This window comes from Mus pahari, chromosome 2 (assembly GCF_900095145.1).
Source record: "Mus pahari chromosome 2, PAHARI_EIJ_v1.1, whole genome shotgun sequence".
Classification (NCBI taxonomy): domain Eukaryota; kingdom Metazoa; phylum Chordata; class Mammalia; order Rodentia; family Muridae; genus Mus; species Mus pahari.
In genome coordinates, this window is record NC_034591.1 from 74,921,170 (window position 1) to 74,940,221 (window position 19,052).

At 43.1% G+C, this 19,052-nt stretch overlaps 1 protein-coding gene across 8 annotated transcripts in view; it reads right to left on the reverse strand.

The window, feature by feature from the left end:
* Positions 1-19,052, reverse strand: part of Pde1c (phosphodiesterase 1C) — a 446,341-nt gene that overhangs the window by 250,126 nt on the left and 177,163 nt on the right. For 2 of the 8 annotated variants that reach the window (XM_029534987.1, XM_029534986.1), the window contains exon 1: positions 4,352-4,890. The exons of 4 other annotated variants lie outside the window; for them this stretch is intronic. In XM_029534987.1, coding sequence (XP_029390847.1) covers positions 4,352-4,452 — 101 coding nt within the window. In that variant the 5' untranslated portion in view covers positions 4,453-4,890. Of the gene's footprint in view, positions 1-4,351; positions 5,000-19,052 lie in introns of those variants that run through there. 2 more of the 8 variants (XM_029534984.1, XM_021191849.2) reach the window with 2 other exon arrangements.

The following is a 19,052-nucleotide window of genomic DNA, read 5'->3' on the forward strand; positions in this document are numbered from 1 at the left end:
CTTCAAATACATCAACGCTTCCTTATAACAAGATAAAATAAAATCTCCTTTCGAAACAGACAAAAAGGATTTCTCTATATGGTATGAAGAGTACAACTTTTTGTTAAGTTGTGCAACATGCTCAAATATTCACTTCTTTAAATTATAATTATGTTCAATAAAATGTAATATTTTAATTCCATGTTGCTTCCTACTCCATGCCTTCTTCAGCATCATTTCCCACTCTTTGATGTGTCCAATAAGCACTCTATTCTTGAATTTTCTCTATCCCTCACCTTGCCATGAGTCACTAGTGGATGTAACCACCTTTTAAAGAAAATAATAAGGCTTTTAAGTATCAATATGTAGAAGAAGTTAATTGTTCTTATCTACAGTGACCTAGGAACTTTTTGTCCACTAGCTCCATGTAAATGACATCAAGGATATACAGCACTGACCAGTCATGTGAGGATTATCAATAGAAGATAAGCAAAATGCATCTCACTAGGCTTCACACTACATCTCTAATATATTTACTTTGCCAAAAGCCCATGGAAACAGTTTGAAACTGGGGCAATCCTATTGCAGGCTGAATCGATGGCTTCTCTTTTGCCCCCCCATTTTGCAAAAGTTTTCCCTGAATCACTGTCAAAAGGCAAACAATAATGAAAGGAGTTTTCCTTGTGTTTTTAAACACCTCCCAAATCTTAAAGTTCTTGCTGGACCTCCATGACAGAGATCCCCCTTTAGTTACATTCACTACTCTGGGTATTGGTGCCAGTCTCTCCATGACCTGTTAAGGTCAGATAGGAATCTTCTCCAGTTTTGCATACCAGAGGATGGCAATAGGACTGGCACATACCAGATACTTAGTAAATGTTAGCTAGGCAGCTTCGTGTTACCTAAACAGTAATGACACTTTAAAATTCAGATGAGTACACAGAAAATGTGCTTTGGTCAATCTGCAAATGCAAACACCTAGTTATCTCTGCCAGGGGCTTGTTCCCCCTTTACCAAGTATCTGTGAAATTCTTTAGAATTCTTTTAGACATTTTAGACTCTTTTAGAGTTTAGACATTTTTAGGAAAAGCAGCATCAAAACACCCTAAGCTAAACAGACCCTAACTGCTCCATGCAGCTGGGTCAGTCAACAGCCTCAGACAAACAGCTATGGCAACAGATCCAGGGATTCCCCACCCTACCTTTCCATTCCTGCTTGTCCCTGAAGGTTGCTTATTGTTTTCTAGCATAAGACAACTCTTCTCACTAAGATAAGAGGAAATGAATCATGGTAGTTACCAGGAAAGTCCAGAAGGGGACAGTTATCAAACTCCAGGACCAATACAGAATGCCAGCTAGGGACTCCATGTCCCTGTTTGAGATCCATGCTTATTGAGACCCACTGACCCTAGGGACATAAGACCCTAGGGACATAAGATCCTAGGATTCACAACTTATGCTACAGGAGTCTGACCCTGTGATGGAGTTCAGGAGGCAGAGTGGGAAACAACGCCTCATACTATAGGAAGACAGTGGAAAACTGTGCTGAAAAGACAAAAGCAATTCTTGTCTACCAACATAGGAGCCACTTACCTGTGTGTGTGTGTGTGTGTGTGTGTGTGTGTGTGTGTTACTTTAAGAAATGCAAGAAATATAAGGCATTGCATAACCATAAAATTTATGATACTGCCTCATAGTTGGGCATGATGAATGAAAGAGAAGATAAAACATTGTGATTATGACAGCAAGTGCCAAAGAATAAGTGAAGTGTGTCCTGCTACACTCAGTTAAAATAAAGTGCAGCACAGGGACACCTTCTTGTCATTGTGTGGCCATTTGGCAGCAGAAAAACTCTTGGTCAGAGCCCAAGCCACTGGTCATGACTCACTTGCTCAAACTCAAGCAGCCACGAGATCTCTCATATCATCACGGCATGAAGATATACTACACTTCCCATTAGCAGAGCCTTTATCAACAAGGTGACTTGGAGTGGCACATTAAAATTCCATATCCATTCCTACAGAGGAAGTACATGTGCCAACATGAGAGAGTACTAGATAATTCAGAACTCACATAGCTCTCACACCAGTCGAACTAAATCTCTGACCACCTGTGTTCTGTCTGTAAGAGTGTCATGGTAATAAATTAGTGTGAAAATCCAACTATGACCTCTGCCTCTTTTTAAAATGTTGAAAAAAGCAGCTTCCTTTCTCTTTCTGACAGTCTGTTGTGTAGGCAAGCACACACACACACACACACACACACACACACATACACACACACACACACACACACGAGTATCCCAGGAATTTCCATGGTGTAGAATGTAAGGTATTATCCTGAATTATAGAAATATATATGTGCTTTTGTTGCCAGAGTGTTAGAACTGCTGCTGTGTTGAAACAAACAAATGACTACATAAATGAGTAAATAAATGTGGTAGGATGAATGGTAGTAGAATCAGCACAGTGGTTAAAAAAAATTACATTGCAGTAACAAATACCTTTTAAATAATAAAGTGGAACTAAAGAGTTCAGAGTGTTGCTATTGAGCAAAAGGGTCTCCAAGGGAAAGGTGGGAAGAGGGATTAGAAAAGGCACACTGGGTGAAGAACCAATTGATACATTTGAAGGCACCCCAGAGGTCTGGAAAGATGTGAAAGACTAGAGAAGATCCAACTGTGGATATATATCACACATCACACTGCAGCATGCTGAGGAGTGAAAGCTCTCACATGGGAAACTGAGAAAGCTGCAAGACCAAGACCATGTGGTGTAAATCTAAATGCTTCTCACATGAATTCCCACCTGAGCTATGCTGAGCTAACCAAAAACTGTTTCTAGCCTCAGTAGCTTTGTGGAATGGCTTTAGCTCGTAAAACATAAAATATCTAGAGAAACAGTTCCACAGACGTGGCCATGTGTCCCTCTGGCTGGAAAGGCAAGCACACCAGCCTAGCTCTGCTTTCACTGTGCACACCTCGGCACTAAGTTCTGTGGACCTAACAAACGTTCTCTGTGTGGCACAGTATGACAAGATTATCTATCACTCAGGGCACTGAACATGAGCTTCCTGTAAACACATCTCTGAAAAGAGCTTCCACATACGCTACATAAGCTGGCCAAAGAGCCTGCCAGCCAGGGACCAGTTTTCCAAGTAAGTTTACAGTCTCCACTTACATCAGCTATGCAAGTCAAAAAAGCAAATTCCTTGGCAAAGCATCCTACAAAATCAATGGCAACGGGCTTCTTCCATTCTAGATGGAACGCTTTTTTATAAAGTATACCCCTGAATAGGGACCCTGTAAAGAAATGAACACAACTTTATCATCTTCCCTTAGTAATTCTAAATATCCTACCAGGATGTGGTCTCTCCTAAGACGAAGTCAGATCAGATCAGTACCCTCTTTGATTTATTTGGTTTTGCTTTTTGAATATGCATGCATGCTTTCAAAAGCACTGATGGCAGTCACATAGCAAGGAGCTATTTTTCTCTCACCATCCTTTTAAGTTCAGAAAACCTGCAAAGGGTTTTTAAAAATTACAGTAGATCACTGAAGTTGAATATCTGACACAGTAATCACCTACTTGCTGTGAGCAGCATCAATGGGAGCTGTGTGTCAGCTGACGAGGAATCACTGGTTATGAATGTTTAATAAAGGAAAATCTACTCTCAAGTCACCTCAGTCCTCAGCAACTAAACCAGAAAGAATGAGGTGAAGTGACTCAAGTTCAGAGCTCTCTCTGTATCAGCCCAAGGAGAATTCTGGCCACTGGATTAAGAATAAACACCCTTTGTGCTGTTCCCCGTGTGTATCTGATGTGCACTTTCTCCAACAGACAGCCCACCCTTCTCTAAGCATAATCTGCAAGGAAGAGTCCTATTAAAATATCATAACCTGGACCGAGCTAGAGAGTAGGCAGAGAGAATTATCAGCAAAAGTGTATATCTGAATCTGAACAGCTACTAAATCATTGGATGATCTACCAACATGCTTGCAAACAGTTTACAAAGAAAATTTCTAATTAAAAGTCCCTCACTAAACTTCTCTCCCTGGGCAAATGGACCGGAAACACCTACTTGCTACTTGTATCACAAAGTGTGTACTCAGGAGGGTATGCCCAGCCCCTTCTCAAAGACAACAAGCCTTGGAAAGAGCAGAGCATCAGGACAGAAAAGCCGCCCTTTCTGCTGCTGCGTTAGAAGGTAGGAGCCTTGACTGTAGTTTACAGAGACAGTTGTGGAACTTCTACAGCTGAGTTCAAAGGGCTTGCAGGGAGGGGAAAGAAATGGTGACTGTGGATGCGCAGTAAAATAGGGACGAGAGAAGGAAAGAAGGCAAGGGAGTCAGGGAGTGGGGAGGTTTACTTACAGCCCGCGGAGCCGAAGCCAGATTTTCTCGATCTGCTCAGGTTGCAGGTGTTTCAGAGAGTTGCTCTCGAATTCTTCAATTTCCTTGGTTGGAGACTCCATAGCTGCAGGTTCTCACTGGGGGTGAGGTGGAGAGAGTTTGTGTAGTCCCTTCCCAGCCTCCTCTCCTTGCTGGGAACAGCCCAGTGAGTCTTTCAGTCACTTTGTCACTTCCCCTGCAGCGTCCCCAGAGATGGCTCAGAGCCTGCAAGGATCACAGGGGACTCCGGCCCCAGGTGCGCGCTGGAGGCAGCTGTGGAAACCAGCCATGATGATGCTTACTACTGCCAGGGACAGGAATAAGGACTGTGTCCGGGAGAAAGCGCCTCGAGTCTGTTCCTGTTCTTTTTCCCTTTAAACAAAGCCAAAGAAGCTACCGGCCCCCCTCCCCCCGGAGGATTTGGAGGCAAGAGGAGAACTGAGTGGTAAAGAGAAGGGAAAAAGTGAGGAGCTGGGTGGAGTAGGGTGAGCCTGAGCCGCAGGGTGAGCCACGGGGTGCTCAGACCCCTGCCCGGCTCCGCCCTGCGCCCTGCCTGCTCCGCCTTAGTACCCCTCACTTACCAGCAAGCCCTGCTGACAAGCAAGAACTGACAAGTGAGAAAAGTCTTTTGTTGGCGTGGGGCTAGTGACAGGGCTGGCAGCCCGTGTGTGGAGGGAGGGGACAACGCTGTCAGCGGGGCAGGAGTATCTCACCTGCCCCCGCAGGCAGCCCTTGGCCACCCAGCCCTATGCCCTGCAATGATGGCTGCCCGCACGGCATAAAGAACAGAACAGGGCTCTGCGCCCCAAGGAAGGGAAATCTGGAGCTTCCCGGCACAAAGCCCTGGTGTTTTCTTACTAATAGGATTCTCTCTCTCTCTCTCTCTCTCTCTCTCTCTCTCTCTCTCTCTCCTCCCCCTCTACCCTCCCTCTTTCAAAAACACAGATATTACAACAAAAGAGTTTCTTCAAATAATGCTCCAAGCCTCCTAGGCGGCTCTGCTGAGCGCTGGCTACGCAGCTGTTGACTTTGGCGGTCTGTCAGCTCCACACAGCTGCACCACCCTGCTAGATGGTCCCCTTGGTCATGCACAATGTCAATAACATAATTGCCAGGCAGAACGGGACCAGGTTGGAAGGAGGAAAGCATCTAGGGTTAGGGATCAACTTAAAGACAAGAACAACTTTTCATTGGTCAAGTAAAGTTCCATTCATATGATTTGGCAAAGGAATAAAACGAGGGTTTATACCTTTTACTTGCTCATCCATTTGGTAATTAGCAATCACTTCCCAGTAATTGGCCATATACTCTAACAAAGATACCTAGGTGGGTCAGGAAAAAAAGTCGCCCTCATTTGTCACAGATTCTAAAGTCATTCTATTCATCCATCCTTAAAGGTGTTCAGAAAGCACATCTCCACTGAATTAAAGCATTGCTACTAGGCAAAGGTAATATTAAACAGCTGCTATATATTAGTGTGGAGGGCATTTACCTGAATAATACAATAACTTATTCACATTCACCCAGCTGATAACAGTGACTTGGGAAATGGTATGCCAAAAAGGGAACTAGTTTGCCAACTTGCCTGGGGGCTAGAAGACAGAAGTGTGGGCCGAAACTATGGTATTTCCATTAGCATGCATGTGTGTCTTGAGTGAGGACCTGCTGACCAAAGTCAGACATGTAATAATCATACGGATAACAAGCACTGTGCCAAGTACAGGAAACTTCCTCTGATCGGAACACTGCGCTTACCGTCCTCTGCTCACACAACAGTCTGTGAGTCTGATATTATCACCACCCTACAACCAGGAAATGGGAATAGCAGGAAGTTACCTGCTAGAAAGAGAATCAATCAAGAAACAACCAGAACTGGAGTTGAGCACCACTGTTCTGGCCTCACAAAAGTGTCCCCATCGCAAGATCACACTGTCTGCTTGTTCAAAGTGACAAATATAAGCAAAAAGTTTCCTGTCTCTTCCACCCATATAATCCTTTGAAATCATGTAGCGAGATCTGGGGAAAGGAAGGCAGATTATTACTGGATTTGATTAGGTCAGAGAATCCCATGTTAGAAGGAAAACAAACATGCTTTCATTACAATCTAGCAGATGAGAGGAAAAGATAAGAAAACTTACTAAGAATCTTTGAAGTCAAGATTTAGTGTCACGTTAGATATTTTTGAAACTGCCATCATATTAGAAAGTTGATAAAATACATAAATCTGCCTTATTTTAGACCAATCATGATTTCTGAAACTAGAAGTCTCCTGGAAGATAATTTCAAAGTTTCAAAGATGATTTTCAAAGTTTTTTTTTTTACATAGGATATTTCAAATAACATCTATTTTATAAGGAATTGCAATGTATTCCTTAATTCAAACCATGAAGATGAAGCCACTTTTCCATCTGGGATCAAGGAGTCCTTACTTCTCAGGGATTCTGTTCACTCAGCCTCTCATCTCTCAGCTCCTGACCTGACATACCAGTTCAGTGAGAATGAAACCAGAGTACCATAAAGGGACTTAGGCATCCTAATCAATACTCTCTAACTCATGAAATCTGTTTCACTTGACAAGTTCATGCTTTCTGTTGCTCTGTTCTTTTCCCTTTAGCTGATGGAAATGCAGAATGCTAGATACCTGCAGCAATGTTGTGAATCACAACTTCTGGTGACGTTCTCTGTGGAAGGAAGGAAATAAACAGATGCAGGCTGACTCAGAAACAAGCTTTGGAAACCAAAGTGCTGCTCACAACTGTATATTGGAGGTTAATTTCTGTTGTTAATTACTAAGTCAGTTTTTTTAAAGTTGGATTCTAGAAAAGTCTCATGTAGGCAAATAGTTAAAAATACACATGCTCAAGCATTCATGTACAAATATATATATATATATATATATATATATATATATATATATATCCATACCTATCACATGCATACCTATCCATATATGTGCAGACAGTCAACAATTTAAAGCACTTTCCCCAGTATTTAAACAGTAACACAGCCTAAACACTTGCAAACATTTGCCCTAGCAGTACACGGCACCATAAAATATCAGAAAGCTACCAAACTCTTTTGTTTCAGAGTTCAAAGAGAACTTTGATGCATATTGGTCAGGTGAGAAACCAAGCTTTTGTAGGCATATGAGAATGACATCCCAGATCCCCTTCTTCTCTGAGATTTTATAATCGTGAACACAGCACCCATCAGCTATTGGGAACTATCATTTGCTAAGCTTATCGCTGGTTTGTTCAAATCCTCATCAAAACATACTTCTGTATAAAATTAAAGCCACACTGAGATTCCATTTCACCACTGATAGAATGGCAGTCACTAAGAAAATAAAGAAAAACAAAGAATATCAAGGAAGGAGAGGAAAAACAACTGTAATAGTCATTCTGGAAACCAGTATGGAGGTCCCTCAAAGGAAACACTTTATGACTCTGCTGCCTCAAGTCAACAATTCACATGGATATTGGTACATCTTTTTACTGCAGCACTATTTGTAGTGACAATTTTGGTATTTTGGTTTCTTTAAACACACACACACACACACACACACACACACAGAGAGAGAGAGAGAAGTAATATAAGAATATGGCTTTTAAAATCCCAGATGTGGAGACATGCTGCTGCTTCAGACTGTCCACAGCAGCTGACTATGATTTGCCTTGTGCTCTAGAAGGGGCATGATTTTGCCAGCAGCAGATAGTTTCTGTGATTGTGTGACATTTCAAATTCTGAGTACTTTTCAGAGGCTGTATAAATGCTAGGGCCCTAAGGGGCAGTGTGGGCTCTTGGTTGTTGGTTGGTTGTTGGTGGTCTGAATTTGTTAAGTAGTCATGTGCAAAGAAGAAACAGCAAAAGAAGAAACTAGATATCTTGAAGGCAAAGATCAAACTTGCCCCAAGGAACTCAATGCCCCTAATCAGGAGGAACCAGTCTAATGATAATGTTGCCCCCTTTCCCCTCTATCCCTTTTTCTGTCCTATCTAGTTTTAGGGGGTTGAAAGAATAGAAAAAAAAAGGGGGTGGAAAGAGTGGAACAAAGAAGAACCCACAAAATAGCAAAAGACCAGTTACAACTCCATAAGAGCTAAGTTTAGGACTGACCTTGGGGGGGGGGGTCCATCAGGAGAGGCATAAATGAAGAAAATATGAGGTATGTATACACACAGTAGAATGTTATCTGCAGGAAAATGGATATAGTAATTGGAGATTATCATAATAAATGAATTAAGTCAAACTCACAAAAACAAATGCCCTCTTGTATCTCATCGGGGATGACAGATTTCACACAGAAACAAAATTCTGTATGTTTATATAAAATGAAAACAAAACCAAAACTGTCTAGGGGGATGAAGTAGACTGATGAAGAGAATGAGTGAAAGGAGGTGGAGAAGAGGAACATAGTCAATGGAAGTTCACCTCCTTAGCAGTGAGTACAATGCTTCTGCATAGCTTCACTGTGCCATGGACACCAAAGAGGTGCCAACACTTTCAAGAAGATTGAAGCCAAGAATTTGAAGACCCAGACTAGAAGGCAAAGCTCATGGTCTGTTCTCTCTGACAGTCTACCTCCTTGCAGACATATAAAAAGACTAGTAGGAAAGTATAGACTAGAGAAAACAGGGCTGCTATGGCAGCACAGATGACAGGGCTCTCTACACCATGGGGAGAGTAGAGAGCTACAGGACACAGGTGACATTTGGACTGGATTTTGAATGTGCATGAATCAAAATCGTTTTCGTGGAAGGTAGTTAAAGGGAGAGGACATCGTAGAGAGAACATGTCAGAAAATGAGGTAGAACCACTGTATATATGTAAGTAATGACACTCAGCATAAAATGATAGAAGGGTCTGTCAGCCCCTTGTAGCCAGAGAGCTTAAATTTTTTTCTTGAAGACTAGAGAAGCCAAGGGTGGTTCTCAGAAAAAGTGTCATGTCACATGTGGAGGATGCCTACTCCGCACAAAGTGCCTCAATCATCCTGAACTGAGTTCAATTCTCTAGGAAGTTCCACAGGATATGCAACAGCCTCAGAGAAAATGATGACCAGAGCTCTAGTAAGAGGATTCCAGCTATGAAATAGAAACACAATCCTCAGCTAATGGCTATCCCTGAAAACATCCATACAAGCAGCATTGTACAGACTGAGCTGCCTATAGTTAGGAATATACTGTATACACACATATGCACGCAACAGCAATTAACAGAGAAAGAGACCATAAGCTTGAAAAAGTCCATGGAGGGGTAGATGGAAGGGTTTGGAAAGAAGAAAAGACAGGAGAAATTATTTAATTAAATTATAATGACAAAGAAAGAAAATATAATAAATAAATAAAATGTCAGAAAGGAGGGGAAGACTATGGAGACAGAGTTTCAGACCCAATCAGAGTACAGAGCACGACCTCTCACGAGCAGCATCTGCCAGCTACAGCTACCTGTGCATGCTTGCTTAGACCTCCTGAAGTCAGCCTATGGCCTTGACCCATTTTCACAAACTGCCCGTGACTTCACCAAGAGAGCTGAGGCGGAAGCCCTGAAGACATTTGGGATGTTGGCAGTGACAGTGGGGCTCAGCAACAGCCCTCCTTTCAACCCACTCCAGATGTAAACCCCATTTCAGAGATTCTTCTCTCCAGTGGCTCCCTTTGGAAGAGTCCAGGAAACCCGCTATCACACAGTCTTCCCCTCCACCATCCTTTCTGTTTGATTTTAGGATTCAGGAAGAACTCTGTCCCAGGAACTGCTATCATTATAAAAAGCAAGGCAGAGTTCCCCTAGCCTAGCCCTCATCGGTAATGCGAATCTGAACACATGCCTGCAGAATGGCCCAGAGACAGGGGCTAGAGGGATGGATCGATAGGTAACATATTTCCCACATAAGCATGGAGACCTGAGTTTAAATTTCCAATATCCATGTTTGTTTGTTTGTTTTTAAAAGGGGGCAGGTACAGCAATACATGCCTGTAATTCCAGCAGCGGAGGTGGGAAAGACCCACTTCATGATTAAGGTGAAGAAGCAGCAGAGTAACGATCCCAATATCAACTCTAGCCTATACATACACATATGCACTTATGTGCAGACACACAAAGAAAATCGCTCCAAGTCAACATTCAAATAACACCATACTATTTCTGGAGTAATGTTAGTAACTTGCAAGGGCAAAATGTATTCAAATTCTTCCTTCTTGTCCTTATCAAAAGAAATAACAGAATGAAACATAGCATGTGACCCAGACATTTTTTCCTTCTGTGACCAGATCCTGACCCTCTGATGGGAAATCATATCCTCACAAGGGCACGTCACTACTTTCCTGTGCTGCTAAGACAAAATCTTCTCTGGCTTTAGCCAGGCTGAGCTAGTGGGGTCTGGGCTCCTAGCCCAGTGCTCACTTGCCCTGTCTGGAAGGCCCCAGCCTCACCTGTGCTAATCAGGTGTTTTTATTAACACTCAGAACAACCACAGGAAATGGAATCTGTGAACTCGCAGGCTAGACATGACTGTAGACAACACATCCTTGGCTACAGGTCATCAACTCCGTTCCTCTGAACAAAGCACTTGGCCACGGGTAGCACGTGACCTGTATAGACCCAATCAGCTCCTTGGGGCTGTGAACTCGCATGCTAGACATGACTGTAGACAACACATCCTTGGCCACAGGTCATCAACTCCGTTCCTCTGAACAAAGCACTTGGCCACGGGTAGCACGTGACCTATATAGACCCAATCAGCTCCTTGGGGGAGTGGGTTGGTTGATGTGGTAACTTGAGGGAAAAGAAAGGTTCAGTTCTCTTTGAGATAAAATATATGCTTGAGGGTGTCTTAGCTTTGCCATTAAAGGTTCCACCAGGTAGAATTAATATTTTTAAAACTGGCATAAACATAGAAAAACAGAAAAGGACTAGTAAGACATAGAAAACAACATATGGAAGGTATTTTGGATCCTATTCTACCATATATATATATATATGGTAGAATAGGATCCAAAATACCTATATATATATATATATATATATATATATATATATATATATATGTGTGTGTGTGTATGTATGTGTGTAAAAGGCAGTCATAAGAAGTAAAAATAATACTTGACCAATGTCTTGAACACAGAGGTTTTTGTAAATCAATAGTTCTTCCCTTTTCTATCCATGTGGCAGGATTCCAGAGAAGGAAAGTGGAACAGTATGCAAAACTCACAAAAGGCAAACAAACCTAAGGACCCTTTGTTATTTGGATGGTAAGATGCATCTGGAATTTTGTCTCTTGATTGTGCTCTATCAATCTATTGCCATGGAACATTGGCTTCTCAACACTGAATGAGTCATTTATGACTCTCATCATCCTTGTTTTACAGTCCTGTGGCTGAGACATCACACAACCTCCCCTGCCCCGCTGAGGCCCTGATTTCTCTTCTGCCAGCCTATGATCCTTCAGTTACTGGCAGGCAGTGTGATAGTGCCCTGTGGCCACTCTGCCTCTTGAAATACTCTGCTAAGCCAGCAGAATTAACTGGGCTGCGCTAATGAAATTGAAATTTTTGTTCATGTAAAAGTGCTGATGCTACTATGGTCAGCCAAATTCTGGCCCAAACGTACATAAATCAGCCAGTTGTTCTTCGTACAGCTGTAAAGCAAGATTGAATATGGAAAGTCTCAGAGCTGCTGGCAGAGGTCTTGCCGTCTCTTTTCTTGAGCTCATGGTTCTACTAGGAAGGAAACAGCATCCCGGGACTAAGATAAGTACCTGCACAAGAGGGTGGGTAGTCAAGCTTGGGTGGAAAACCATGTTCCAACCCAGTTGTTCCAGTGTCAAGAATGGCTTCACATACACCTAATACGTCGGCAAAACGGCATGCTCATAGGTGAAAAAATAAAAAAGGAATGCCGGCTGAATACTGTAGGCCATTAGCAAAGGCCTTCCAGAAGTCTCATGGGAAGTTAACTAAAGGTTAAATGTTCCAGGAAATCGGGATGTTCATGACTTGCAGTAACAAAGAGACTTCCATGGTGTTCACAAGTGAGTCAGGGCTGTGGGTAGCCTAGACTGCCTTGTTAAAAGCTGTGGCTTCTTTGGTCTTGCCTATGAGGAAGCAGTACAGTTAACTGAGCAGGTATGTAGTCTAAGCAAATTAGGATAAACACTTAAAAAGGTTTTCCATCATTCTTGGAAGTCCCTAGAAGTAAAGATTTATGTATCTTTATCATTATATCTGGGGAAAGCATCTAAAAAATTGAAATCTTTTAAACTCATTCACAAACTAATTCAACAAACATTATGGTAATATGAGCTATGCAAAACGTCAACAAAAATGTTCCAGCTTCTATGCTCTAGAGTTTTAATATACTTGGATAACTAGGCCATAGGCAGATCATAAAACAATAGATAGATCATCATAAAGGTAATAATTGATAAAATGAAAATATAGGCTGTTGGGCACTGTGCAGCCTTTAACTCTAGCACTTGTCAGGCAGAGGTGACAGAGCTCTTTGAGTCTGAAGCCAGTTGGGTCGACGTAGTGAGTTTGAGGCCAACTAGGACTATATAAAAAGACACTATCTGAAGGAGAAGAAGAAGAAGAAGAAGAAGAAGAAGAAGAAGAAGAAGAAGAAGAAGAAGAAGAAGAAGAAGAAGAAGAAGAAGAAGAAGAAGAAGAAGAAGAAGAAGAAGAAGAAGAAGAAGGGTGTGGCTAGCTAGACTTCCCTACCTGGCAGTTGATTGCAAGGAGGAGGCAGATGCTGCCAATTCCCTTAAAGTCTATAGTCCAAAACGGCACAGCATTTCCTCTGCATTTAGTTAGTTGAAGCAATCAGGAAAATAGCTCTGATTTACTGGAGGAGAAATACACACCAGTTCTTGATAGAGGGATAAGAACAGTCGCTGATTTTGCAGCCCTCTTTAATCTAGCTGGGTGACAAGGATGAGTGGGCAAAACGTCCAAACACCTAGAGGAGGGTTGGTGAAATACCAAGTCGGAGGAAAATCTCTGAAAAAAGAAATAACCTGCACAAGGATAGTGAAACAGGAAGGGACTTGATGAACTCAGGATCTGACCAAGGGAAACTATGCAAGGGTGTTACATAGCCAGCAAATGGGGCCGGAGAAGAGCCTTGAGAGCAGGCCTAAGGATCTCTTCACCAGAGGTCTCCTGAGAGTTGGGGTCATAAGTGCCAGATCCATTGCTGTTTCTCCAGGGACTTCTCAGAGAATAACTGGGAAATGCATTTCATTTCAGGTCAAAGATTCCATTTACTGTTAAGATTGGCACATGAGAGACTTGGTAACAAACAAATTGAATCTTCCACTGGGCCTGGTGTTGCCGCAGGGCTACACAGGGAAAGTTAAGGAGTGACTGCTGCCCAGAGGCATCTTTCAGGGACTAAAGAGCTCATCTTCAGCTCTGAAAGAGGGTGATCAGTCCTTAAGTCCACCAAGTCAATTAAATGTTATCCTTTGTTTGATTCAACATATGGGGAAATGGAGATAGTAACTGCTCCTGAAAGGTTTGGTTTGTTTTCCAAAATTATCGTTAGGGACCTATCAGTGGTCTAAACTGGACTCCAGGATTCTCTAAATGGAAGAATTTTGAGATTCAGAACAAAGAAATTTGATCTCATTAATCACTTCCACCTGAATGATTTTATCAGACCCTTCTTGATAATGGATAAAAGTACTCAAAAGGCATCTCAAATTCTATAATCCTTATCACTTATTGACTGGTAAAGTTGTTATCTGTCACTATTTCTTCTGAGAAATGAAGTTGCACTAAGCAGGGACTGGGACTTGATTTTTGTGTGTGTTTGGGGGGGGGATGGGAAGTTATAGGAACTTTTTTTTTTTTTTTTTTTTTTTTAGTAATTTGCATGCAAAGTGAATCTCGGCTAAAGGCTCTGAAGCTGTTCAGACCACCAATACCCACATGTGACCGGGGACCTCACACATACAGCTCTATACCCCCTACACGCTAGATGTTATAGAGAAATACAATCTCTACAATGAGGTGTAGGAGGCAGTGGAGGATTCCAACCAAAGCACTGAAGGGAAAGAGCTGTGAGTAGTCAGAAGAAGCTCATACCAAGTCAATGAAGACCCTGGCCAAACGCATTCTGCCCTCCTTGGACAGAGCAGAAGAAGCCTCTCAATCGCATGAGAGCTTTCAGTTAACTCTCCTTTACCCAGGCACAAAGAACACTCGTGAAAACAAGTCTTCATGTGTCAGTTCAAATAACACAGGAGAAGAGCCCTCTACAAACTGTATGGAAGTCAGCCCCATCTCCCATAAGGGTTCTTACTGGTGGTTAGATATCCCCATACATTTCTATTCTATATGTAACTCAATCCATCAGAAACCAACCAGTCTGCAGATAGATCCTAAGTGATCCCTACAGCTGCTGCTATCACTTTAGACTTCTGGCCCCATTTCCTGGTCATTGGTGGCACATTTGCTTATTTCAGATAACTGAGCTGGTCAGAGAGGAAATTTTAATATATAATGGTGCTAAAGCCCCTGCACTAGTTATAGTTGAAAACAAACACTATAGAGATTTGGTGACATGACTTAGGAGCTACACTTGATAATCCTGGCTTTCAGAAACAACATTGCTAACACAATGAAAAAAGTGCTATGTCAGAATACTGGCAGGGAGACTTACATCACAGAGTCTGTAAGTTAGGTTAGCATTCACTGTGAGCCTGCATTCCACTGTCACTAGCTAGGGCTTGAAGCCATACCTGTAAAGGAGTATCATAAACTGCTTAGAACAAAAAGAGAAAAAAGAAAAAAAAAACAGAGGGAGGAAAACTTGTTCCTTAAAAAAGCTGTATAATATATTACAGCATGAAGATTGCAGGAAATGACTGGGTTTCTCTCTTTCTTAAATCAATTAGGCAGGTGCCAGAGTCTGAGAGCGTATCAGAGCTTGCTCTTCAAAGTGTGAATGCATGATTCTGGGCCTTAAGGCGTGCCTCGCACCACATCATTTTACACTTTCAGAAACAGAGATCTGCTGGCTGAGGCCCCTTGCCTGGCATTTTTTGCAAACACTCGGGGCCAGGTTTTCTAATCAGCAGGGTACATATGCCATGGCAGCTGGAGCCCCTGAGCAGCAAGGAGACCTCATTTGTCCCAGCTGCTGCTAACCATGGCACCAAATCAATATCCTGTCAGAAGGTGCTTTCCTGGCAGCAACTGCAATTGCTAACACTCCAGTGACTCTGTGACGTCGCCAGGTGTTTGCACAGCAGAGGAAAATCCCTCTTTGCACCACTAGCTCTGACCTCCCTGCAGGAGAGAGCACTCACCCATCTTTAATCACCCATGAAATGCTGCAGAGGAGAAGCAAGGGGTGCTGAGGACAGGCTGGGATGAAGCAGCCCCGGGGGTGACAAATGTGACTCATCTCTCTTCACATTTCAAGAAAAGCTGGATCACAGGTTGGCTTGCTTCCAAGGGATACTGAAGACGGAGAATACCTTTCCTGTTCCCAGTAGATGAAGACTGAGCAATGCTTAAAGAAAAATGGCCAATATCAATAAATCATTGGGACCCGTGGCTGACATAGTTCTCAGCTATCTCAGTTACTGGGCAGTTGTCAAAATAGAGCTCTAAAAGGCCATATGTGGACAGAGCCTCCACTGTTACTGAAAGGACAAGTTAGCCCTGGACAGCATCCAGAAGGCACCTCTCCATCTCTGTCCTGTCCTCAAGCATAAATGCTGTGACAGACACAAGTGGCGACAGTGAGAAAGAACCATGGTAATAATCACCATAACCAGTTTTTATATCAGGTACATTGTACATACTGCACTTTCGGCAAGCCAACTGCCCACAGAGTCCTCACACAGAACCATCTGAAGCAGGCTCAAGGTCACAGACACAGTGGTGGAACTGGACACAACCCAAGAGCTGCCATTTACCTACAGAACACTGGCACCTCTCAGAAGCAGGCATTGGGGGTGTAAGTTCACAAGCTGATCTGATCACCCAAGTTCTCAAACCACAATGCTCTCTGGCTTTGCAATTACTGACCACTGCAGGCCGCTTTTAAACAGCTTCACAAACAAGAGTGAGGAGACCCAGTACAAACCACTAGCCCAAGGCTCTGGCTGTGGTCATCAGCGATGCTGAAATTAAAAGGCAGCTGCGGTTCCTGCTGTGGGGACCATTTCAGTCATTTGGCTGAGGTTCTTGAAATAGGCCCTGGGACTCGGAACTCCACAGAGCAGCTGTGATGGTGCAAGGGACCCAGGGGGTTTAGGCTGCACAGCTTCCACAGGGAGGCAACACTCTCCTCCCCTCCCCACAGTTTCCAACAATACAAAGAACACAGAAGCATGACAACCCTGGTGAAACCTTGAAGCTGGGTTGGAGGACCTGGGTTTTTTAAAGCTCTGTAATCACTTACCGGAGACATTCTCTTTCACCACAATTCACTTCCTTACTGCTACCTCAAAGCATTACTGTTCCTCCCCTGAAGGGGATGACACCACACATTATACAGAAAATGCTGCTTGCTTCTATAAGGCAGAATAAAATCGTTTCTTACCAGTGTCTTTTCAACTCTGCCCCTTCAACCCATCTACTTTTTCTCTCTTGATGCTCACAAGAGAGTCAAGAAATCAGAAGAAAAGATGTTACTAGAATGACTGACACATTGAGATGAAGACAAATTAATAGAGCTGGATTAAATGCTACAGGGCTGAAAGAAGCATGAACCCGTACAGTTAATAATATTAACCATCAACACCAACACCAACACCAGCAGCAGCAGCAGCAGCAGCAGCAGCAGCAGCAGCAGCAGCAGCAGCAGCAGCAGCAGCAAATTCTCTCCTTTTGGACAGCCCTCTTCACAGGTTTCCCAAGGCAGGGCGTAGAACACATTGACTTCCCAAGGTCTCTGGCCTCTATGATCCAGGTTCCCTGAGATCAGTGAAATATTCCTTATGCCTGGGCCTGCCTTTTTTTGTCCCTTTGTTTTAGTCATCTTAGGTGTGGTTTCATTCCCATGGTGACAAGCTTTGACTCCAGGGATGCAGACGGTAATGACCTTGACATGTCTGGGTTTTCCTCACACCACCCTAAAGCTGAGGGGGCCCAGTGCCAACACCAAGTAAAAACCATTGCCCCCACCCATCTTCTATGCTCTGGGTTCATTTCCTTTGGGTACAGACCCAAGCCCAGGATGGCAGATCATGTGGTAGCTCTAATTTTAGATTTCTGAGGGATGCCCACACTGTTTTTTATAGTTTTATTATAAGACTCTCCTACCAATACTGTGTAAGACTTACTTCTAGCCACAGTCTTACCAGCATTTGATGTACTTTAAAAAAAAATAGCAGCCATGCTGGCTTTTGCTGAGATAGAATGTAGTCTTGTTGGGCACTTTCCTCGTGGTTAAAGATGCTAAGCATTTTAAACAACATACTATCGGTCATTGGTACTGCTTCTTTGGAGAGGTATCTGTTCAGACCATTTACCTATTTCTTGTTTGGCCACTTGTTTTGTTAACTTTTTATTTTTAATCTTTATGAAGTCTCTATGTCAGCCGTCTGTCAGACACAGAGCTGGCGCAGACTTTCTCCTAGTCTGTGGGCTCTGCCTTCACTCCAGTGTCCCCACGCTGTACAGAAGCTTTTTAGCTTGGTATAACCCATCTCACAGCTCTTGCTTTTGTTTCCTGGGCCACTCCATGTTCACTTGGGAAACCTTTATCTGTTCTACTACCTTGACATTTCTTTTCTAGTAGTTTCAACGTTGGATGGCTAGCACTAAGGTCTTTGATCCATTCTGAATTCGTTTTAATAAAGAATAAGAGATAGGAATCTAGTCTTCACCTGGGCACCCCTTTCTGAAGACATTTAATTATCTTGACAACTAGCCCCAGTGGCTTTTCTAGTATTTTCTAATTGAACACTCACAAGCAGACTTACTCTTGTTTATAGATGAGGAAGCTGTGGGCAGCTAACAGAAAAACTGGAATTTGAACTCAATTCACCTTGACAAATAATTGATCAGATATTCTGAGAACAAAGATACAAACAATGTAAACTCTGTGCTACACTGGTAACCAGAGCTGTGGGGAAAGGGCAAAGTAAAGCAGGGGCTAAGAATTGTGAAGATCCCACAAAACTTTTGACCCAAAATTTATCCTGAGTACAAGAAATGCAGACACGGGGGATTGAGCAGAGACTGGGGGAATGGTCAACCGACAACTGGCCCAACTTGAGACCCATCCCATGGGCAAGCACCAACACCTAGCACTATTAATGATACTCTGTTATGCTTTCAGACAGAAGTCTAGCATGGCTGTCCCCTGAGAGGCTCCACCCAACAGCTGACTCAGAGAGATGCAGCCACCCACAGCCAAACAGCAGAGTGAGCTTGAGGACTCTCATGGAAGAACAGGGGGAAGGATTGTGGGCAGCAAAGAGGATAGGAACTCCATAGGAAAACCAACAGAATTAACTAACCTGGACCCGTGGGCTCTCAAAGACTGAACCACCAACCAAAGAGCATACAGGGGCTGGACTTAGGCCTCTCCACACATAGGTAGCAGATATGCAGCTTAGACTTCATGTGGGTCTCTCACAACTGGTGTCGGGGCTAGACCAAAAGCTGTTGCCTGTCTGTTGGATAAGTTTTTTTAGCTGGGCTGCCTTGTCTGTCCTCAGTGG